At 41.6% G+C, this 23,786-nt stretch overlaps 2 protein-coding genes across 11 annotated transcripts in view; both read right to left on the bottom strand.

The window, feature by feature from the left end:
• Positions 1–76: 76 nt before the first annotated feature.
• On the bottom strand, positions 77–16,915 carry MELTF (melanotransferrin). The gene is made up of 15 exons (XM_042878480.1): positions 16,676–16,915; positions 14,006–14,160; positions 11,447–11,546; positions 10,581–10,763; positions 10,125–10,281; positions 9,157–9,224; positions 8,228–8,415; positions 7,661–7,841; positions 6,652–6,803; positions 6,103–6,199; positions 5,113–5,307; positions 3,826–3,982; positions 2,165–2,232; positions 1,874–2,061; positions 77–1,462 (listed from the first exon to the last, which is right to left on the bottom strand). The coding sequence occupies exons 1-15, from the start codon at positions 16,719–16,721 to the stop codon at positions 1,181–1,183; spliced, it is 2,217 nt and encodes a 738-aa protein (XP_042734414.1). The 5' UTR covers positions 16,722–16,915; the 3' UTR covers positions 77–1,180.
• Positions 16,916–17,461: 546 nt separating this feature from the next.
• The window catches only part of DLG1 (discs large MAGUK scaffold protein 1), a 131,039-nt gene continuing 124,714 nt past the window's right edge, over positions 17,462–23,786 (bottom strand). For all 10 annotated transcript variants that reach the window (XM_042878197.1, XM_042878200.1, XM_042878202.1 and 7 more), the window contains 3 exons: positions 22,098–22,207; positions 21,622–21,713; positions 17,462–19,204 (listed from right to left, as the gene is read on the bottom strand). In XM_042878197.1, the coding sequence (XP_042734131.1) occupies positions 19,098–19,204; positions 21,622–21,713; positions 22,098–22,207 (309 nt within the window). In that variant the 3' untranslated portion in view covers positions 17,462–19,097. The remainder of the gene's footprint in view (positions 19,205–21,621; positions 21,714–22,097; positions 22,208–23,786) is intronic.

The raw sequence follows: 23,786 nt of genomic DNA, 5'->3' as shown, positions 1-23,786 counted from the left end.
GGCACGCAGCTGACACCGCAGTGCGACGCGGTGGTTTTACCCGCGTACAGACGGCAGCGTGTGCTGACTTCTCTTGTTTATTTCTCACGTTACATTTATTTACAGTATGTTTTTGTACATATATTTTTTTTATTACGCTGAATTTCTCTACATCCCGGGATCATGAGGTGGCGGCTGTGGTCAGGAGGATGCTGTCTGCCAGCAGCATAGCAGCACATGTTGTTAGTGCAGCTATGGATAAGAATAAAAACTGAGTGCTGCAAGTCACTTGCCATGGAAGCAGGTAATCAGTAGTGAGCTACTTTTTTTCACTAACAGAAAACAGAAGTGTTGCTGACAGGCACTCAAATAACCCCCGTAGAAGGAGGACAGCCACATTTCCTGGTGGAAACGGCAGCAAAGATTTCAAGGGAAAAGGACATGTCTCTGAAGCAGTGAGCATACTGGTTGTGGGAAGTCAAGGAGCTCAGTGGATGAACACTTTGGACTTCATCCTTTCTCCTCTGCCAGCAGGCAGTCCCTCCAAGTTTCTCTGGCTTTCCTTTTCCTCCAGTGACTTTGGAGATTCCCCCTGCTTTCTTCTACTGGGAGGCTGAGGACCTTGCAGATGGCAGGGGTGGTACTCTGGACTACAGGTGCTCTCTCAGTCCATGGCCTGTCCATCCTCTGTGCACTTACCTCTTCTGGCAGCAGAGCTCAGGAGAAACTGTTGCCTCCAGCAAGGTGAGGATAGGATAAGCAGGGATGAAGGAATCAGAACATTACCAGCAAGGAGGCCAGAGTGGATCTCTAGACAAGACTTTAATACTGCCTTCCAAGATGCAGAAATTCTTCTACAGATCAAAAAACCAGTATCTATCTAACAGCACTTGGCAGTCCTTCAGCCCAGCATCATTCAACATCAGCAACGATGACAGAAGTACTTCAATTTGGACTGATCTTGTAAGCCATGTTGGAGCAGTGCTGATGGTTTCTGCCTCAAATTCCACCCCATCCACATGAACAGTGGCAGCTTCCAGTCCCACCCCACTTCCCAATGAGCAAATGGTGTAAGCACCTTGCCTGCAAAGTGGCAGGAAGAGGCTTTAAAATGTTAGCACAACATATTATTCAGACAGCAGCTCATCTGAAGAAAAGGTGCTAGGCCAGGGGTGGCCTGGAAGTTGCCATTTAGACCAAGTTAGCCCAGGCCCTGTAACTGACCTAAAATAATGAAGGGAACAAAAGTAATGACTAGTAGGTGTTGTTGTATTAACTTATTACCTGCCCCAGAGCACTGTGGTGTTTGCATCCCTTCAAGGGACTCAACATATTCACTCCCCAGCCATTCTGCATATGTCCTCCTCTCTTCTACTGGCACTATCTTCTCCGCAGAATCCGTAAAGATCAAGTCTTTTCCTTGAAAAGCTGAAGAATCAAACATTTTGAATCCATTTCTGTTGCTGTTATTTCCAAAATAGTCCTGAAGACAATGCAAAATTTTCAGTATCAGCAAGATTAAGTGCCACATTTTTCTAGTATAACACGAATTGTTCAGTACAGAAGTTCACACAACTGGAAACCCTGCACTCATTTTAAGACACTCCAGTAGATAACGTATGGACTCCTGCCATTGGCAATTACAAGAGTTTTGGTTCTTGTTACTATCTGGAAAGACCTGTACTTCCATTAAGTTCTTCTGTGTAAGCATTATTGTGCAATACAGGGTTTGGCTGCACAGGAGTTAAGGAAATGACTGAAGCATAGCACGGAGATGCTCAGTATTGCTTTTAAAACTAGATTCCCATCGATACTGAGGCTAAATGCCTGTGGCAGCCTGGCATGGTCAGCCTAGACACATAACTCACCACCAGAATAAATGTATAATTATTACCTGAGCTTTGTCCAGTAGTCCATACAGAGCAAAAATGTTGGTGTCTGGGTGAACCATAATGGCCTGAGCTGGCACCCGAGCCAGGTGACATTGAGCAAACTGAGTGACTTCAGCACGGGCCCCATTCCGGCACAGTAACTGGAAATCGCTGGACTTCAAGTCATGGGCCCAACTTTCAGTGTTCTTACCTAAAAGAAGAAACTAGTCACTGTCACTCATTGCATGCTTTAGAGCTAAAAGGTTCAAGAAAAATAACTCAATTGTAATAAAGGGTCAAGTAAAACTAAATACCATCTGTGTTCTCAAACACTGTTGAGTGCTTCACAAAGGCCACATCCCCAGCGTCCTCTGCCAGGCACCTTTATGAAATGTGAGATAGAAGTTCAATTTAGAGCATCTTTATTGGGACCACATCATTTCTAATAACTGACAGATTTAGAAATCAACCTTTCTTGCATACTTTCCTGCAAATAAATCCATTGGACCCCAAAGTAAAGAGAAGAAGCAAACCAAGAAAGGAAGCATCTTGAAATGAGAGAAAAACCAACGCCACTGCAAAGTTTAAATAATACTTCAAGAATTTCAAGAGAGTAATAGAGCAGGAAATAATAACGATGGGAGAAAGGACAGAGAAAGGTCAATATTAGATAAGCAAAGAAGCAGAGGATAAATGATACTCAGTGCTCTGCTCCCCATTTGGTAACAACACTTTCACACCTTTTAAAACACATACTAAGTATATGCCATTAAGACTCCTTGAGTGCATAAGTGTTTACCAGGTTCTGCATATGTGTGCACAAGCACTTTCATGGTGGTTTTTTTTCCAGGTTGGAGTGATCTTACTGCATTCACAGATGCTGCTTTACAGCCCTCTACACTGAAGACACACAGCTAAAATAACTGCCGTTTCTAACAGTATGTTCCTCAACTAGGTTCTGTTTCCCTAATTTCCTGAAGCAGAAGAGGCCCCATTTGCCAAGAGCATCCAAAACTTTCCTCCTTCTTCTATGAGTGTGGCATCCCATGCCAGTGAGTTTCAGGATGAATATGTAGAACAGCACAGCTTTACAATCATTTGCTGTTTCCCACGTTGTAACTGGCGCTGTCCTGCACACAATACAGCAGTCATTACAGTCTGTGAAAAGACTTGCATGAGGCTTAGAATATGAAGTCAGCACTTGAGTATTTATCAGGCAGCTGCTGTTCAAGGCTCTCCTCTGAAGGAAGATGGCCACTCACTGCCAGCTCTGTTGCAGGCACCTTTAAAGATGAAGGCCAGGGAAAAACTTCCATATCTACCCAATTAATGACCCCAAATGTTGATGTTCACTGTTATACGAAGTATTTATTCAATTTTACACTATTTTTGCCTCCTATACCTTTACCAATCTTGTTTTGAAAAGGATGTGATATTTGAACATAGTTGCTTGTGCTGTTGTGAAACCTATTTTGAATACCACCATAAACGGTGAGGACAGAGAAGACCCATCCCCAGTTCCCTGCTCCTATCCTGCCACGCTCAGCACACACCCAGAGCCACCCAGTACTGCCTACTCTTTGCCCATTTCCCTGCGTAAGCTCTTTATGGATGACCTGGCCAGAGTGGCAGGCTGTCACACACAATTAAAGCAGGGCTGCAGACTGGTGACAACCCATGTGCTCCTCACTAGGTGAGTCCCCATTGCTCTGTAAACAGAAACGGGGATTTGGCTGTTCCTCATCTGTGTGGCTGCAGGCCAGGAAGCTGGCCAGAGGCTTTGGCATGCACATACACACAGACACACCTCTTTTGCTATGACTGTCACAGCATCTTGCAAAGAGGAAGGCTGCTCCTGTTTTTAGTGGGCTGTTCTTAAAAGGAATTACGCTTCTTGGTGACTAAGATAGAGAGCGGTACCTGCTTGCACTCAGACAAACTGACAGACCAAATAACAACCACGTGTGCTAATTACCTGAAGGCTCCACTGTAGCTGTAATACCGTTCTTGGCTACTTGCACTGCATTTATTGTTTCCACTATTATCTCCAATACACAGTTGACAGAGCGTTGATGGGTAATTATCCTGCTCAGCCGAAGGCACACAGCTGGCAGAGAAAAACTCACTCACAGCTTAAAATAAAAAAAGACAAATCAGTGTAAGTGGAAGTCTCTTCACAAGGAAGGGTAGTTATGTTCTCATGAGGCTATACAAACACCAGTTTCAGCAGGACACTAAAATCATGAATTGTAGCTGCCTTACTGAAATTCACAAATTAAAATATTTTCAAAGTACCACTTAACTGATTATTATCACTGTATTATTACTATGTTGCTCCAGTACTAAATAACGTTTGAAAATAAGTGCAATAAAATTCCAGACAACAATTCCTCATTTACTGCAATGACTTCCCAGAGCTGGAAGTACCACCTAGAAGGACATACATCTGTATAGACTGCATGCGTTTCAGTGACTGTCCTATTAGTGACACTGACTGCAGTCAACATCCTCAAGCAAGAATGGAGATGGACAGGTGTGGAAGCAGGTTTTTCTGCAATAGATGATAAACCAAGTTGATTCAATTTTAAAAAGACACTTCATCTACATTTCTGAAAATCAGAATGAACATTCACAGTTTGATACACTGGAGGCCATGGCTGCTGCTGAGATGGAGCAGGGCTGGCTACAGAAACACACTGATGGGAATCTCAACATTCAACAAAGGTGAATGTAAAATCCTGCTTCAAGTAGGAATAAATCATGAAAGGCTGCGAGTCTGGAGGTCCTGGTGGGCAACACATTGAGCAAGAGTTGGCAGCATACTTTTGTGTCAATGAAGGCTAATAGAAGTTATTATAAGGAAAATTCTAATTAGATGTAAGGGAAGAAATTATTTGTACCAAAAATGGACAAAAAGTGGGGCAAGGGCCCAGAGAGGTTGTGAAATGTCCATCCTCAGAGTTACTCAAAATTTGGTTGGACATGACCCTGGACAATGAGATCTAACTTTGAGCAGCAGGTTGCTCTAAATCATCCCTCCACCCTGAATTAAGCAATGACTTTGTGAAAGGAACACTTTCATGTTAGAGGTAACATTCTCAACATAGCCCCTCTATTAGCCTAATCAGCAAGCTTACAGTTTCAAAATGTGACATTAAAAAGGCAACAATCCCTCACAAAATTAATAGAGAGCTTTGCAATATCAAGACTGTACTTCCCTAATGAAAGTTTATAATTGAACAGTTACTGTATGTCTTCTTACCTTGAGGAATGTTACAGTCTCTGGGATTAATAAAGCCTTTCTTAATTAGCACGCCAATGGGGATATTCCATCCAGCAGTTCTCCCCAGTCCTGTGTGGCAGGACTTCTTCCCTTTCAGGTCATTGATGGTGAATGCATTGGATGGATTCCGTTTCACTAATGCCACCGCATAGTATGCATTATTGTTGTCTTCAGCTTGCAGAAACAAACAGAAAAAAAACCATGATGGTTTTCCTTGAGCATTCCCATTGCTTAATGACAGTGTGCATAACCACTACACTTCTCTGGTGCCAATTTAACTGCACCAATAATCAGCCAGTCAGGAACTCTGAATGCACACACAGAATTCTTCACTTTTACTACTCCACAACGTTGCATTCACTCATGGCCCGTATACTTGAACCATGTAAACTAGAGAGGACATGAAAGGATTTCATAACTCCAGCTATTATGAATACACCCCTTGAAAGCAATGTTTGGGTCAGTAGTGACTTAGACCTGTTATAAGGAGTTGTTTTTATGTGACAACTCAAAAACTTCCGTGAGTTTTGCAGCATATTGAAATTCTGCCCTACACCCACAAACACTCTTTTCATCAACGATTCTGAAACACCAACACAATTATAGTAAGAATTTGTCTTAAACTAGTATACGCTGTGTAATTTCTGTGTCTGCATGTTAAAAATGTTTTGATTTTGTGAATATTCATTTTTCCATTTAAAATACTTTTTGCAGAGTTGAAAAGACAAATACGTAACCATAAGACTCAGGACTGCAAAAGAATGAACCTTGTCCAGGAGCAGGACAGACAGAACTCTCACTAATTCACTGCAGGAACCCAGCCCTTCCTTATTTTCTCTTCTATCCATGACGTGAGGATAATAATACTCATTTCCTCTGCAAGCAGCTTTCCCAGCGGGGCCAAGGAACAGAGCCTGTGCTTTTAGGGCTGTTTTGAAAAATAACATCTCTGTTTTCTGACGTTCTTACCAGAGAAGCTTTCTCCAGCAGCTGGTACAAGGCCATATGTCTTCCCAGCAATGTAAATATCAGCTCCACCCAAAGCTACAACATCAATTTCTTTTTTCTGAAAAATAAAATAGTTTACAATTTTTGTGAAAAAACAGCAGAGATCTTCCCTTCCCTGCTACAATGACAACTCCAGCATCATATCCTGCATCTCAGCAGACAGGTCTGGTAGCCAAAGAGCAATCACAGAATGGCTTAGGTTGGAAGGGACCTTAAAGATCATCTAGTTCCAGCCCCTCTGCCACGGGCAGGGTTGCCTGCCACTAGATCAGGCTGCCCAGGATCCCATCCAACTTGGCCTTAAATGCCTCCAGAGATGGAGCAAAACACTTGTTACAATGGAAAAAGCACCAGGGTTCAGGCCCATTCACGGGATATGAATTGCAGATCACCTCCTTGAAATCCAGTATTGCCTGCTGATCACCTAAGAGCACATCCCTCTAATCCTACCTACCCAGCAGAGAGCAGCTTGTGTTGATTGGTTTATTGCACAAGGATCGTACAGCTTACCTGGATCATCTCCATGCATTCTTCTTTTGTCTTGGCTGAAATACACTGGATTTCTGGTTTCAAATCCTTATTCCTAAAGGCAGTCCCCATTTCACCACATTTCCAAATCTCCTCAGTGGAAACAACACACCAGTTCAGGCTTTCTGGCAATGCTGCACGAAAATGGAAAACAAATACTACAGCTCACTTCCTTTGTAAAAGAAAAGGAGGCATACAACTGCACCTGCATCACGTGTCATATATGCTATCAAAATATTTACTTCTGTGTTTCCCTCCTATTCTCTAGCTCAGACATACACCTGATTTGGTACCACTGAGGTCTCCAGACTAGAGGTATGTCCACACTACACATCCATTGGTGTGAAGGAGCAAGAACTCTTATGAGTACTGACCACTAAGCACAGCTGTAAGATATTGATTATTTACAGTCTGCTGTCACAAGAGTGCAGTAAAAATACACCCTGAACACAGGTTCCCTCACAGCCAGCAGTCACTAAACAGCCCTCAGAAGAGGCAAGTCCTGCAGGTGGGGGACTTTGCCACAGCACAGGGCATGTCTAGGGGCTCAGCTGCCATGATCATTAACCTGTGTTTCCAAGTGCACCAGAATGCACAGCAATTCCTTTTTACATCCTGCTGACGGCAGAGAAGATTACAACAAACACATCTGATTTTACAGAGCAACACATTACTGCAATTTCCCCTTTCTAGCAGGTGAGAAATTGAGTTCTAGTTAGTAGTAGTAACCTACTAAATTCATGTCTCTCACACACTCCCCAAAGGGTAGGAAACATCTGCATCCTGTGGCACAGCATAGGCCCATTTGCACAGGAAAGCATTCTGCAGTGTAATACCATTTCTAGGTAAAAGCCATCCTTCCTTCATGCTTGAAGATCAGATTGGCATCTTGCCATAAGACTCAAAGAATCAGAAGATGACAGCAGAATAAAGATGGTCTCCATTATCCACTATCTTTGTGCACAGTTTTGAAGAGAAGAAGACAACTTACTGTTGGGGTCACAGCTCAGGGCCTGCATGACACGAAGATACTCATCACCCAACCACGCCTGGTAGTTCTGAGACGTGACTGCAACGAGCTCTGTGGTGGAGTCTCTGAACATAAGGTTCTGGGCACCATAGGCTGTGGAGTCAAACATCTCAAACTGGGTGCCTACACCATTAAATCTTTGCTGTAATGTTAAAGAAAAAACACCTGTCACACACACCTCTACCTGCTGCCATACTTCTGTGATGACTTCATTTACATGCAGGAGAAAATCTCCTGCCTACATAACAGACAAAAAATTAAGGTTTTCCTTACGGAAGATTTACAGGTTAAGAATTGACAGAGGAAAAGACAAGCATAAAGACAAAACAAAATCACCCCTCTTAGGTAATTTTCAGTGTCCGTGAGACTTTGAGGGCAAAAATGAACTCTGCAACTCCCATCAGGGCCCTACTGATGCTGAGTGCCTCCCATACTGTTCCAGACCCCACAGAGCCAAAGGTACCCACATATCTTCAGCTCAGCCAGTGGGTGAGTTGTAATGGATTGATGAAAAAATCACTGTCCTACTTGTCCCTGGTTCAGGAGCTGGAAGACAGCTGTCCCATCTGTGTCCGGCCGTACAACCACGGCACGAGCTGGGACTCGGGCCAGGTGGCAGGTTCTCCACTCTGTTACATCAGCCGTGCTGCCGTTGCGGCACAGAAGCTGGAAGTCCTTGGAGCGAAGCTGCTGGGCCCAAGTAGAAAGAGTTCTTCCTGAAAACAGACAGAAAATGCTGACAAAATGGATATTAGGCAGGTATATTTCTGATATTTCTGAATCCAAGTCATGATGCTTCAAGCATCACATCACATGTGGAGCAGAACAGAGCTTTCCTAAGCATCACTGCAATACTGCTGATTGTACAACGTATCCCATGCATGCATACGGCCCTTCAGACTTGTACCTCCAACAAGATACACAGAATAACACTTGTGAGACTGCACTGATCTATACCAGGGTCTGCAGTGGTACACAGAGCATCCTTAAGATTAGATCTAATACTTCATTTTTAAAATTACTTTTCCCTGCTGTAACTATGGTTGAACAGGCCCACAACATTAAAACACGTTATGCTCAAGGTAGAGTTCTCAAAGTGCCAGACAGGGGAGGCCACATCTTGTCAACAGATTTCCCGCTTGGCTGGGCACAAGCAACATATTTATAACAGCCCAGGTACAAAACTACAAGTTTAGAGCTGCTTAAACTCTCCTTCCAAAAGCAGCTGAGGATCCCATCTCTCACCTTTACTGAAACTATCAAATGTTTGGGGAAAAAAAAATAATAGAATCACATGGATTCATCTAAATTCCTAGTGCATATATATATGTGTTCATCTACTTCCACTATTAGAGCATTTTTGCTCATTCCTCAGTTGAAGGTAAATCAAACATCTGGCATTACAGTGGCATTGCAGGCACTGTTCTGCAGAGCTGCAGCCGCTGTTCAACACTTACCGTCGGTATTTTCAGGCACTGTGCTGTGCTTCACAAAAGCAACTTCTCCAGCACCTTCAGCCAAACACCTAATAAATGCAAACCCAAATACAAAGATGCATTATAAAGCACAGCTTCCACGCATCAAGCACTGCAGGCTGGCAGCCAGGGGGCTGCATGCTACGTTCCATCAGCCAGCAGACACTGACCTATTTCGTTGTGCTGAGAATTTAGCTCAAGGCAGGGACCAGTGGCTGACAGAGCATGAAGTAAACTACTGCTGTCATTTGGTGAACGTGGACAACATGCTCTGTGCTGCCTGGGACAAACACGATGACCTTCTTTGTCCAGCAGAGCTCTCTGTCTAATGCAGTTGCACAATCTTTTGAGGAATACGAGTAAATTATACCTCTGCTCTGTCAGTGCTGTTACTTGGGGGTTGGGAACTGCAATGCAGCACACAGAGAGGAAGAAGGGAAATACAACAAAGCGTGCAAAAATGGGGGACAGAGCAAACCAGTAAGAGAATTCAGTGCAACTGAAGGGAGATAAATGAAATAGCAGGGTAGGGTGGCAGATAACTGATAAGATAATTCAGTGCAATTGAGGTGAGATAACAAACAGCTGGGCAGGGTGGCCAGTCAGCTATCAACTTCCAAGGGCCATCCTGTTTTACAAGGAAAAATGCAAACCACTGAAACAAACAAACTTTTGTCAACAGATACCAAACAAAGCAACAGCAGTGGGATTGCCCTGCCCAGTACAAATGCTAGATATCTAATTTTAACAATCAGATATTAATACCTGAAATAGTGGCTTCAAAATTACTTTTGTTCAGTCTCTAAGTTTAAATCATGGTTATTCTAACACTACAGCAGGTTTTCTAACAAGATCAACTGAAAATTCTCTTGCTGCAGTTTCCTGCAGCATTGGACATATGGCTGTGGATACAGCACAGAGATAGAAAGGGACAGAGATGTGATTTTTACCTGAAAGCCCCACTGTAGTCATAGTACTGCTCTTGTGAATTTGCTTGGCATTTGTTCTGCCCAGATGAATCCCCTTTGCAGAGCTGACAGAGGGATGTGGGATAGTTGGCACTGTTGGCTCCAGGAATGCAGCTAGCACTGAAATAGTCACTAACAGCTAGAAGTGAAACCAGAATGAGACATCTTTAGCAGTGAATAAACAAGATCTCATTCGAGAATATCTGAACAGCACATCTCTGTAGGGATAAGCCATTCTGTTCTTAAAGTTTCCAAGTTTCAAACAAACTTGCCGTTTCCATCAGACCTATGTTTGGTCTATTTCATCTTACAAGGAGCAGAAAAACGACCAAGAAACAAAACAGCACAGAGCCACCCATTTCTGCCCACGTGCAGATGTCCCAGGAACGTGCAGAAAGACACTGCCGAGGAACAGATCTCTGTCCTCTCAGCTCTCACCTTTTGGGAGGTCGCATCCCATTGCTGGCAGGCGCCCGCTGTCCATTAGGTAACCCACGGGCACGTTCCAGCCTGCAGTTCTGTTGATGCCCGTGTGACACGAGCGGACGCCCTTCAAGCTGTTGATGGTGATGTTGGAGCCCTTCCTTACCACAGCCACGGCATAGTATGAAGTTCCAATCTCTGCAGCACAGGGAGAAATAGAAGCAGTTAATTGGCTCCCCCCCACACAGGCAGTCACACTGCTCCTGGCTTGACTGTGGGTACATGTCTCCCCCAGCACCTCTGTGGTGTGCAATGTCATAGAAAAGGCCAAAAGCAACTTGGAACAGGAGGCGAAATGAAAGATACTCAGAGAATCATCCTGAGAAGAAATTCTCTGTGGTTATAAATATATTTGGATTGGATTAACACCAAGAAAGTTGATTATCCTATAGATAGTTTAATTCTCTTTTAGAGAATTTTTAGATAATTCATAGCATTAAGGTCTTAATTAACTTAACTTAAAGGTCTTAAGGTACTGTAAAGTCATTTAATCTGACTTACATGGATCAGAAACCATTAAAGTCCATTCATCTCTGACTTGTGCTCATAACCTAACAGGGACAGCTGGCCACTGGATCATGGGGACGTTTGGTTTTGAGCACCCAGGGTCATGATGTACTTAGTGGTAGGGCTGGGCTGCTGCCCTCTGTTTCCCATTTCCCCCCATACTTAATTATGGACAGGAATACCCACACATGAACAAATGACCTAAAGTTTGGGGTCTTCAAGTAGAGGATCCCAAAATACAATAGAAACAGTAGAAATACATCAGAAAAAAAACTTGTATTAGGTGACCCAAAAGTTTTTTAGTCTGATTATACCTTGATCATATACTTCCCCAACCACAGGTTTCAGTCCATACTCCTTTCCAGCCTGGTAAATCCAACGACCATCCAGTGTCACTGCATCTGCCAAGTAATCCTGTGCAGACACAAGGTAAGAATGCATGTTGAAGCTTAGAATTACACTGGATTTTATGTAGGCACACACAGGACCATCCACAGCTGCAAGAAGGAAAGAACTGCTATGCATCCTTCTGATCTGCTGAACCTGTGTTATCTGTTTATCGTGTACTGAGCCTAGTGCCCAGGAGACAGCACCTCCAACAAGATGAAGTATGGCCAAGAAAACAATCAGACAATCTGACTGATACTTTGCATTTCTAAGGTGATGCCAGGCTTCTTAACCATTTTGCTTTACCTCTGGTTCAGCACCTGAGAGGATAGTAGACAGTATCCCTCGGCAGTATGCTGAGCATTGGGTAGAGTAGGGCTAGGACTAGTAGAAAGCCATTTTCTCCAGGCTGATCCACATAAAATGCGAAAAGGGATCATCTGAGAGTGTTGACAATTCACTGATGTTGGCACCTATGTCAGATTTGAAGATGTCGTGTAATTTGAAATATATAACTGATTTGTCTCAAATGAAGAAAAAAAAATTACTGATTAGCTGAAACATTACATATCTTGAGAGCTGTTTCTCATGAATGAAAGGGGAACCAATTTCCAAGGGAATCTGTAGAAGAGTTGGTGTTGGGAGATATTTGCATTTTAAAGAGCAGATGCAGTCTGGAATAACCTGATCCAATATTCCACTGGGGAGAGTCAGGGCCCAGGACAACAATTTGGGAACCAAACAGGGTCTGTTGTTTAGCAGAGATACCTGACAGTAAGAATTGGGAGTTAGAAAGACCTGACTCCCAGGGAAAACAAAAAGAGCCTCTGGTAGTGGTGGTGGACAGGCAGCAGAGCAGATAGAATGGGAAGGGCTGCCCATAGGAGACCACGGCTGTGTTATGGGTATATTTTTCCATCTAAGGCGGCATTTCTCAGATTGGAAAGCTGAGCCTTTGAGCTCCCATTAAACAAAAAGGCTCCTATCAACAGCTTGTGGCTAAACTTCAGCATATAAGTCACAGCACAAGAGAAAAAAATACCTATTATTGTATTTAACCTTAAGCAGTTTACACGCTACAGACCTTAGCTCCTGTAAATACATACAGTAGCAGCTGAAGTGGAATAGCGAGAACAGTGTGAGTAGTTCTGTTCGTAGCAAAGATTTTCTCCTACATCTAACAAAAGCATGGGACAATTCCACATGATTTTTGATACAGTGCAATGGAAAGTTAATTGTTTTCAGAAGGACTTCATTTCTGTGTGTCACAATACTTGAGAATTACCTTTAGAGGTGTTTAAACACTGCTAATAACTATGGCCAAATTAAACATTATCAGGTTTCTGAGTTTAATATTTAGACATTTCTCAATTTCTAAGCATCTTCAAAGAAAAACACATTATCCATATGCTAACACGTTCACAGAACTAAGTCCAAGTTGGGTAGTGCTATAAAACAGCATATCTTTGCCTGCTGAGCCAGTGTGTCCCACCCCCCCTTTTGGCCTCAAGGAGCAGAGTTCAGCACAGATGCAGAGTCAGGTGTTCCATGCAGCCCTACACTGAACAGAACAGCTTAAACATTTAGTAGATTATTAGTACAAGAAAGAAGAGGTGCCAAGGACAAAGCCTTGCCTATAGTGAAGATCCATTTTATCAGGAAGCTACATACTCACGCTATCCACCCGCAGGTTTCTGAGTTCAGCTACTCAAGTTTTATAACAGCAAGCACAAAGAGTACAATTTATGAACATATCCAGTCATCCTCCTCTTCCCTCACACGCTGCCAGTGAAGACAATTGTGATCACCAACCTCCCACCTTCCTTGAATTTCCACTTGTTATTTCTCACTCCCTTCTAAGGAGGGAATTGTTACCCAAACACCATTTTGCAAAGCTGAGCTTTTTGTCCAAACTGAGCATGCTGAATTAATACAGTTAGGTTAGCATGCCCTCTGCTCCTTCTGCTCACTGCTTTGTCTACCTCACGTACCCTGTTTTGTACTGACATTTGGCTCGACACTCATTTGTATACACAATAATTCCCATGGGAGGCTCTGAAAAAGGAGAATTATGCAGAGTTTCTCTGAAGACAATCTACTTAAAGGCTCAGCAGCACAGCTTTAACTGCTGTCTCCATCCTACTACTCCACCCCTTCTTAAATATCTGCTAAATAAATCTAATACAATTCCCAAATCAAAGATTAGTGCTTCAGAAAGAACGTTTAAGACGTTTGCTTGTGTTCCTAATGACTGGCCATATGTGACTAGCTGTAGAGAAGACACAGTGCCATGCTGGAATTCAGTTCCATACGTACATCTTTATGTCTTAAAAAGAAATGTATATATGCTTTGATTTTCCAAAGACATGAATGTTATGAAGCTGTTTGGATGAGACACTCATTGCAGACCTCTGTACATTGTGATGTGATTTATTATTAGGCACGCAGGGCAATTAAATCACTGACATCTATCATTTACAACTCACCTTGATCATCTGGGTGCAGTTAGCAGCTGATTCTCCCTCCATGCATTCCAAAGGGGGAAGGATGCCAGCCCCAGCAAAGGCGTTACTCATGTCCTTGCACTTGGAAAGCTCTTGGTTAGACATGGTGCACCACCGCACACGTTCCAGGCTGAGAGCTGCAAACACAACGCCAAGAGAAAATCTTACTAAAAAAAAAGAGAAGTAACAGGTAACAGGTTCTCAAAGGACCAACCTTGCATTTTATTCCTTCGAGAATGAAAAAAATTAAAAATCAGGGATCATTCAAAAGCGAGCTTTCACACTTCTGCTTTCATTCAGTTTAACAAGAACACTAGTTATTTGGACTAGAACAGGATAGGTTCAAGTCTGATACCAAAACTTGATGGCATTTATGCCACAGAAATATGGGTACTCTGAAGGTCACAGAGGCCAGCTTGCTCTTAAAGCCTTGAAGAATATGGCATGGAGAGGACTGAGAGAGGATCTTCTCACTGCTTACAAATACCTAACGGGCAGGTGCCAAGCGCACGGGGCCAGGCTGTTTTCAGTGGTGCCCAGCAACAGAACAAGGGACAATGGGCACAAGTTGGAACATAGGAAGTTTCATACGAACACAAGGAAAAATTTCTTTAGTTTCAGGGTTCCAGAGCACTGAGACAGGCTGCCAGGAGAGGTGCTGGATTCTCCTCTGAGATACTGAAGATCCACATGGATGCTTTCCTGGGCAACCTGCTGTCGGGAACCTGCTTTAGCAGGAGGCTGGACAGACGATTCTGAGAGATCCCTTCCAACTCATGGGATTCTGTGATTCTGTGAAACCTCTGTATTAACCATCGGAGGCTGCAGGTTTCTGAATTTCTGTGCCAGTGTTCTTTTTACAGAAGGGCACAAAAGTCTTTGAGAAGCTCAGGTTTGCTTTCTGGAGCCACCCTGCAGATGTGCGTGGTACCATCTGTACAAAATGGTCATTTAACTATGAAGAAAAATGGGACAATTCTTTTTTTATTTTGCAGCTGCAAAGAATTCTCCAGAACAAACGCTAGGGTCAGACGTGTTGTCAAACAGATGGAGACACATTTAAGCCATATATACTGCAAAAGAATAATCTTTGAGAGCACTCTGTGCTGCAAGAGCGATAGTCTGCAACTGTCTGCTCAAGATGTCCTGGGACACACAGAGAATCTTTCTACTGAGCCAGAAGTTTTAAAATCGTTATTTGAAACGACAGGCTACAAAACCAAGGAGGTTGAGCAGAGACCAGTGTTGCTGGTTACAACCTGAAGTCCTGTCCCTTTTCTCATTGGACTGAATAAAAAACAACTCTAGGAGCTGAAGCCTCGCCACTAGGCTTGCTATGAAAACTAGAAAAGTAAACTTGTCTCTTCAAAGCACTCTTTCATGAGAGGCTGTTTCCATAGTCACCAAAAGGGAGGGTCAGTCCCACGAATGAACAGAAAGAAATGTACTACAGAGTCATGGAAAACAGACACCTTATGGAAACTCAACATCTGCCTCATTTATCTGCGTGAAATCTTCTCCATCTATTTCGTGGGGCAGGAAGAAAAACCCAGGTTTTCACTGATGAAGGCTTCCTCCTCACTCCTCCCAAATATAAGCAACTTGAAATTTGCCTCTCAGCATATATAGATAAGTGCCTTTCTTCAGCCTCAACATTCTGGCTTTAGATACAAACATACTGCAGGTAATGCATGAATCGTATGAAGAAACCACTAGGCACATTTATAGGAAACATGAAGCAAAGCTCATTTGGCCCTACCTTTCAACCACAGTAGGGAAACAGCAAGAATCTGTTCCTCACTGCCTACACATCACCTGAGAGATGCACTTAATCTGCCCCTTACAAAACTGCTGGACATCACCCAGGATCTGAACAGACGCTTTCCTGTAACAACAAATCCCCAAACAAGTTAACCCGTCTGAAGTGAGCTCGAGCACAGACAAGGTCTGTACTCAGACTATCCTTCTGTTGCCAGACAAGAACATGTTGAAATAGCAGGCGAGACTCTGAACCCAAGTTAATACACAATCTTGGTCCAAACTCCTTTGCTGAAAGTAACACCGCTGCATTGTGTAACATCTTCTCAAAAGATTTATTAATATTAATATTAATAACTAACAAAGGTTTTCAATAGAAACAATAAAAAAAGGAATATATTATGATAATTTCAGAACCAGAATGTTTTTGTTATTTTTTTAAATTGAATAGATTGCAGAGTCTCTTCAGAAACAGCCTCTGTACCTCTGGTGAAATTTAAAGCATTCACCACTAGAACTTGAGAGTGACAGGAGAAAACCAGCGCGTCACACATGCCCTGTTGAGTAGAATAAGGTAATTTGCTATTTATTTATTTACACACAGGAAAAAAGAAGTGTTACAGAACTGTTCACATCTGTGAAAAACGGAGAGTGTGGAACTAGAAGTAGATTTAGTGCAGTTAATAAGGCAAGACACACATGACATTCAATACATCCTTTATATTCTTTATATTTTGTGGGATTTTTTTTCCCTATTTTTTCTCTCTATTCCTTTTTTTGAGCACTTGAATTGGTTTCTCAAGTGGTACTGGTTTCCCTCTGCACTCTCAAATCACAGATTACTCAATCCCAAAGATACCACGCCAAGGCAAAATAGCTTGTGGAGATACTTACCAGTGTGAACCAAGAGAAGGAAGAAGACATTTTCAGAGATCTTCATCTTAAAAGCGCTGGGATTTGTGCCTTTTCCAGCCTTCAGAACTCCCACAGAACAGTGCTTCTGCAAGTTTGCTCTCCCCACTGTGCTTCTTGGTGAAAATCAGCAGCATTCAAATGCAGGTGCACTTTGTTCAACAATTTATCTTGCTTACTTTGGCACACGTCACCAAAGGGAAAAAACAGCCTACCTCTCTGCAGGCTGCCTTCATGCTTGGAAAAAAAAAGTCAAGACTAGGAAATTACAAAATATTCAGTGCACCAATGAAGTTGTTACCACTTCAGCCCCACCTACAGACTTAGATCAACAGCTACACTGACTCACAGGGGTAAGGTGAGGCTGTGGAAGGGAATCTTCACCTCGAGTCGTCTGAATTCCCTCTGTGCTGGGGCTCGAGAAGTAAGAGTAGATTCAAGCTAAGCGATTCATCTACATACTGCATTTCCAAATACAGAAGGATTCTCAAAAATACTGCATGCATGCTTTAGCACAGAAAAAACAGAAACAAACCCACAAATGATTTTAGGCCATACACTGGCAGCCGACACGTGCCTCAAGTCCTGTAAGCATCCCAATTAACACCAGCGACATTTTTTGTCCAGCATTCAGAGTAATAACTTCACTTGCCCCCACTCTGATCGCCATTGTTCCTCTATCACATCACCTTCATTTAAAGCCTCAGCCAATTATTTTATAATACTACACCACCTGTATTTCTTTGGATGAAAAACACACTTGACAAATACATTGTACAATGAAGTTTATTAGCTGTTCTCCTCTTTCTAACAAATGGAATGGATAGTGTTAATAATTCTTTACAAACCAAAGCGAATGTGGTTGTGTGACTGCACTGTGACTGCCATAAGTACATCCCCCTCATCAACAATCAGCCTCAAATAAGCGATGGCAGGTTCCACATCATACGAGAAATAGAGATTTTCATTACTGAAGGTAGTTCCATGTTTTGCTACAACATATTTATAACATTCTGCACAGAAGTTTGTGCTTTGCAAATGGAAGATCTCGCACCTATGCAATCCAAGATGAACATATACAGAAAAATAAAATGCATCTTTGACTCTGAATTCTCCCTTTGGTTAAGACATGCATATTACAAAGAAAAACAGAAAGAGACAAACACCTGAAATTCCGTAGAAAAGAGGAGAACTCGCACATATTTTTTTTTGTAACTAATAATTCCCTGGACTTTTTGCCCAGCCACCACAGCCCATTTGACTTCACGTGATTAAGGAAGGTAAATTCTAATCTGTATTTTTATTCAAAACAAAAAGCTAGGAGTAGGTGGTAAAAGAAAAATATATATTTTTATATATATATATTTATACGTGTGCGCAACTATGTAAAGAAAATAATTCCCATAGTTACAGAGTTTAGTTAAAGAAAGTTTAATATATATATATATTTATTATAACAAAATAGGCAGTTATTGTGGGTAAAATATTCATTAAAATCTGACCCCTAAGAACACACATTTTTAGGCTACGAATCGCTCTCTCATTGCCCCAACAACCATCTCTGCAGCTGTTTTCTGTATTAGTGCCAATGGAAATTTGGCATTCCTCTGAAAATACAAGGTTTCCTAGCACCTAGACATGTTTTAGGCTCAAAAAGTGTAATGACCATTATCTATAAACAATTTCTGTAAGACACTATAAATAGTGCTGCACGAGGAAGATTAAAAACATTACACATCTTTATCCCTAGCAATTTTATTGGCAAAAAAATGAAAAAATAGATTGTAAGAATATCCATATGAAATTATGGAAATGAATATCCCTTGAGAAGGAGTGATGGGAGTCAATGAAAACGTTAACTCAAAATTTGAAAGTTTCTCTTTAACTGCCTGGAAATAAAAGAAAAAAAAAATCTGTGAGAATAGAATTTAACTCAGAAAATAAAACCTGAAGTTGATTGCGCTGACCAAACCATGCTATTAAAGTTAAGCGTGCAAAGTTACTCATGATTTACAACTTCCTGGAATACAACTTTTCTTTCAATTGTTATGAAACTTTAAAAGAATGTCTATAAAGCTTTTTGAAAAATCTCTGAAAGTTACTTTCCCTTAAACATTAAGGAATTTTACCAAGCAATCCCCTCCCACCCCCACCCCAAAGTAATAGCTGGTCAGGCCATTCCACTGTCATGTTTGAAAAATGGCAAACCAACAACACACAATAATACAAATTATTTAAACTAAGAGAGACATCAAATTTAAAGCGTTATGGGAACTGCAGAACGTGATGGTTAGGGTATGAACCACACTGGGAGGAACTAGAGGCAGGCTCCACTGGAAGGGCTTAAGAGTTGTCAGATGTAGTGGGTGATATCAGTTAGAAAATGGAAAGCAAAAATCCGTTTTCATAATTTTTCCTTTGCTGGAACCCAGATGTAAGGCCCAGATTGTTCCTCTATGATCTGTTTCACTTGGTTGTAGATTTCTTCCAGTGTGTCTCCTTGGATAATAGCTGCAAAACACAATGTGGCAATCCGGAGTCATCTTTCTTTGCTCCTTACAGAAACCAAGATGCTCTAAATCAAGATGTAACTTTCTCTCACAGGGCAGCAAAGGGATTTTGGATCACTGAAGGAATGGATGCCTACTGAGAACTCTGATTCCTGTGCTTCTAGATGGACAGACGCTGCTGACAGTTGTTACAAGACACACAAAAGCACGGGGTTCGGTTGTGGTTTTCCTTTTAGGCTCATGTATATACAGCTGAGGAGGTTTATTTGCCTTTCCCAAATACAAGCTAGAGTTGGCCCAAGTCATTCCACAGACTCTGGTGCTTTCATTTGCATTTCCAAGAGAAAAAGACAAGACTGCACAGGGCTGTGTCCTCATGCAGTCTGTGAGCACTAACTTTGGTTTTGGCAAGAGAGAACATGAACTAATGGGGTTTGTTGTGCAGCAAATAGATTCAAGTTTTATATAGTTAAAATACAATTAATATTCAGACTCTTAGATACATTTTCTCCAAGGCTAAAAAAAATAATTAGAAATGAGCCACGATGTGTTTGACACATCAAACTAACATGCAGTCTGGTGAGAATGAAGGCAAAGTGAAGTTTGAGCTGTTCTTACCACACATCAGCCTGAGAAAGCATTCACCATGAGATAGCAACCTCTTTCTAATTAGGATCATCACCTCAGCATTGAGATAAGCCAAGAAACAAAGTTTAATATGAAAGATAAATATTGGAGGTGGGCCAGATGTACTTCTCTGTGCATTAATTTATTACTGCTGCTTCCAAGCCCTTGTGTCTGTGGGAGGACGAGGTGGTCCAGTTTTCAATAGTTCACATGTAATCCTCAGCACAGCAGCGCAGTGGAAAGATGTAGGAACATCCTTACATGGCAAACATCTTAATTCTCCAGATGTTTCAACCAAAGTCCTTGCAAAGCCCAACACCCTCAAAACACAATATGGATGTGCTCTCCCCTATGCTGTAGTGTGAAGTTTGACTCAGTTTAAGCCTAATTTGCTGATGAAGTTGATTTCAGTTACTCCACATGATGTAGTTTTTTTTAACAGATTAGGGAATGCTCACACAATTTACTGAGGCAGGTAAGTCATATAGGCAGCAGCAGTAAATGAGATTGTAATGTTTTGAAATATCCTAATTGCTTAAATTCCTAAAGACAAAGCAAAGACAAATCTGCCCATGGGATGTTGCTATCTGCCCCAGTCAACAAGTCTTACACTTCTTAAAAGAAACATGGTCACAGGCACTAGAGCTCTTAAAAAAGAACCATATGATTTTCAAGTATCTTCAATTTTGGCCCTTATCTTCTAACAGAATTGCTTAATACCTAAGACAACCTGGGTGAATACCAGCTGCTAACTAAATACTGAACATCTATTAAAATAAACTCATCAGTTTCCTAAACAACAAACCTGACATACTTGCAAATCATCTGGTAAATGACTCTGTAAGATGAAGAATTTGCAATATACTTTGGAGAGTGCGATAGCTTTCTGAGTATAGATGGTTATAGAGTTATGGGAAGAATGGGAGAGCTTGATGTAGGGATAAACAGTGACAGCTGCAAAGTAACTGAGAGGGAGGTAGACAAAAAGGGAGACACTTAAGTTGCTCATTGGGTGGGCAGCACTCAATGTGGGGAATGAGGCAGCAGGAAGACTGAAGCAGGGAGTCTGCTGGGTCTTTCAACTTCCTCCCATATGAAGCCAGCAGGTTGAGCAAACTATTTAAGGAAGGTCTGCATTTGTAGCTCTGCCCACAAAAAATATGTGGAAGAAGGAATTGGGCAGAGGTGACACGTCACAAAGATGGAGGTGGATGGGGCAGCAAACATTAAAATACTGCCAAAGAATGTAATAGAAAAGAAAGGAGTGAGTGTCTACCTAGGATACAAATAGAAAAGGCTCGCTCCTGTCCTCCTGAAGGTCCTGACTTACTCTCCTCATTTGCATGCCATGATGAAAAAGTAAGCACAGCCTGAGTGCTTGCAGTCTACCTCTTGCTGCTACAGTTAACAAACTGCATTTGTGCACGCTGCAGACCCTGCTGTCCAGTTTACAGAGATCAGTACTAACATTCTTTATTTCTGGATTTCAAAAACTGAAAGCAAATAAAAAGCTTTAGGTGTAAAATTTATCAACAAAGCAGACATCTGCATTTTTTAATACCAAGGAACACAGTAGAAAGTTCCATGGTTTTAAAGAGTAAATTGAGTGACAAACTTATACAGATAATGAATTCACTGATGCAGTTGGTATCAGCATAGATGCACTTGCATAGTTTTATGCTTCAGAACAATCACAGATAAGCTTGAAAAACAGCTCAACGTTATCTCAGTGGTGAAGCAATTATCATACAGAAGGCAATAACATTTCAGCTCTGGCCAAACAAAACAAACCTGTGAAGTGTTCAGTAAACTCTTGCTCCAGTTTCATTGCCCTCTCAAATGTCTTCCTGGCTTGTTCTTCCGTTAAGCGTTTATTCATTTCCCTGAGATTGAAAACATTATACACGTAAAGAAACTACCTCTCATCTTTGGAAATACAATTTGAAACCAGTGTGTGAGTATTAACCAAATAAAGGCAGTCTCCTAAATGACATATCTAAGCAGATATGTCTCTAACTGGAGACTGTAGAGAGAATGAGCAGTTCTGACACCATGTTATATGGAATTATACTCAGTGGCAGTCATTCTCAGCAACTTGCGACTTGGATTAGAAACTTAGTTTAAAAGTCCCTAGAAATTCAACCCATTCATGAGCAAAACAAACATTTACACATTTTAAAAAATTCAAGTATTACAATTATTTTCACATAATTTGCAACTGTCATAGTCTCAAACAATTTAGTCTGAGGTACTTTGCTTTTACTTACATGATATTTTCCACTGTTTTGGGTTTAATAAAAATGGAGATTGGGTACAGCTGGGCAATCTGCAACCTTTTGATCGCATTACCAGAAACATCAAGAATACAATGTTTACCCTAAAAGTAAGAGAGAAAAGGAAAAATGACAATAAGTGACGTTTAAGTCACAGCTATGCATTTATTAGTATAATAACTTAGAAGAGAAACTACGTTTCCACCAAAGCCAATGAAACTAGAGCACCTGCATCAATGATATCAGGATTGCGCTAATCTAGCATATGGTCCCAAAGTGCTCACTCCTCTGGGATCATGCATAACTAGAGATGTTCCTGACTCTTTTTCCATCCTCTCTGCATCAGAAGCTTCAGCCCAATCAACAATGAAGAGTACAGAGCAGCTGTACATACAACCACACCACCATTTTAGGGTTTATTTAAGGATGTAGCCATGACAGAGTTTAGAAAAGAGCCAGATGCCTTGATGAACATTTCTGAGGGAATGAACTGCCTCTGATGCCAAGCAAATCTGTCACCTCAGAACAGGCAGATGGAACTGAACATAATCTTTCTCATTCACTGTCGAGTATCAACCTGGGGAGCACCAGGTTTGAGAACTGCATGAATTACATTTATTTGGGCTGATTACTTTTTATTATTTAGGAAACAAATATAGCTTATTCCTCAGGGGGTTGAAGCAGAATGCAGCAGGGTTGTTTATCCAGCATTATTAACCTGCCGTTGCTCCAGCATGACCTCATCTCAAAGATTCCTCCTATTGCTCAGCACCTCTTACATCTAATACAGTAATTTCTACTCCACATATTTTTATTTATTTCCTTTGAGTAGCATATGAACAATTTGTGATATCACCATTTTAGAAAGGGGCAGTGTAGGGGAAGTAGAACGGAAGGCCTTTGTTGGTAGTCTGAAATGAGAACATCCTTTTCATTAGCAGGAGACCTAGCAGAATTCTGCAAGCCAGGCACACAAGCACCATAAAGACAGTAGGTTACATACATCCTAAAACACATTTCCTGAATGCATTTTCCTTATCCTTTCCTGAGAGAAGGGATTGCCAGGGTCATTTACTTCTGTTCTATTGAGTAAAAAAAAAAAAAAACCACACAGAATTTCAAGGCACATTTTGATGTTGTACTAAGGGACATGGTTTAGTGGGGAAATACTGGTGGCAGGTGAACGATTGGATGACCTTGGAGATCTTTTCCAACCTTGGTTGATTCTGTGATCTTATTTCAGGAATTCTTAGGGAACAAATACATTCTTCCCACATAAAAAATGCACAACTGTTTGCTTTCAACTGATGATAAATTTTTCCAGGATCTACTCCATGGATCCAGAGGCTAAGCAGTAACATTAAACGAAGTTTATGTACGTTCCAGCACTGTATTTTTCTATTCATGCTGACCTGTCCACATCTTTCATGTGGTTTCTCTTCAAATGTGGCACATGCCCTAGAAACAGAGAATTAAGAGCAGTAACTAGTCTGTGTTCCCTCTTGTGATATGACAGCCAGTATTTGTTGTATTTGGCCCAACACTTATGCCAAGTGTTGAAGGATCTTGAACGATGGGTGGAAGACTAGATTGTCAGCATTTAAGAAGTTGCTCTTCTTTCACAGTTTGATCACGACGCTCTGGTTGTTTCTCTTAAATGCATTTGTAACAATGCTCTTTGTT

The sequence above is a fragment of the Lagopus leucura genome, unplaced genomic scaffold (genome assembly GCF_019238085.1).
Source record: "Lagopus leucura isolate 7727_CA_CO unplaced genomic scaffold, USGS_WTPT01 Super-Scaffold_100021, whole genome shotgun sequence".
In the NCBI taxonomy this organism is placed as follows: Eukaryota; Metazoa; Chordata; class Aves; order Galliformes; family Phasianidae; genus Lagopus; species Lagopus leucura.
Note: the sequence above shows the minus strand (reverse complement) of the source record. Positions and strands in the feature narration are given on the sequence as shown.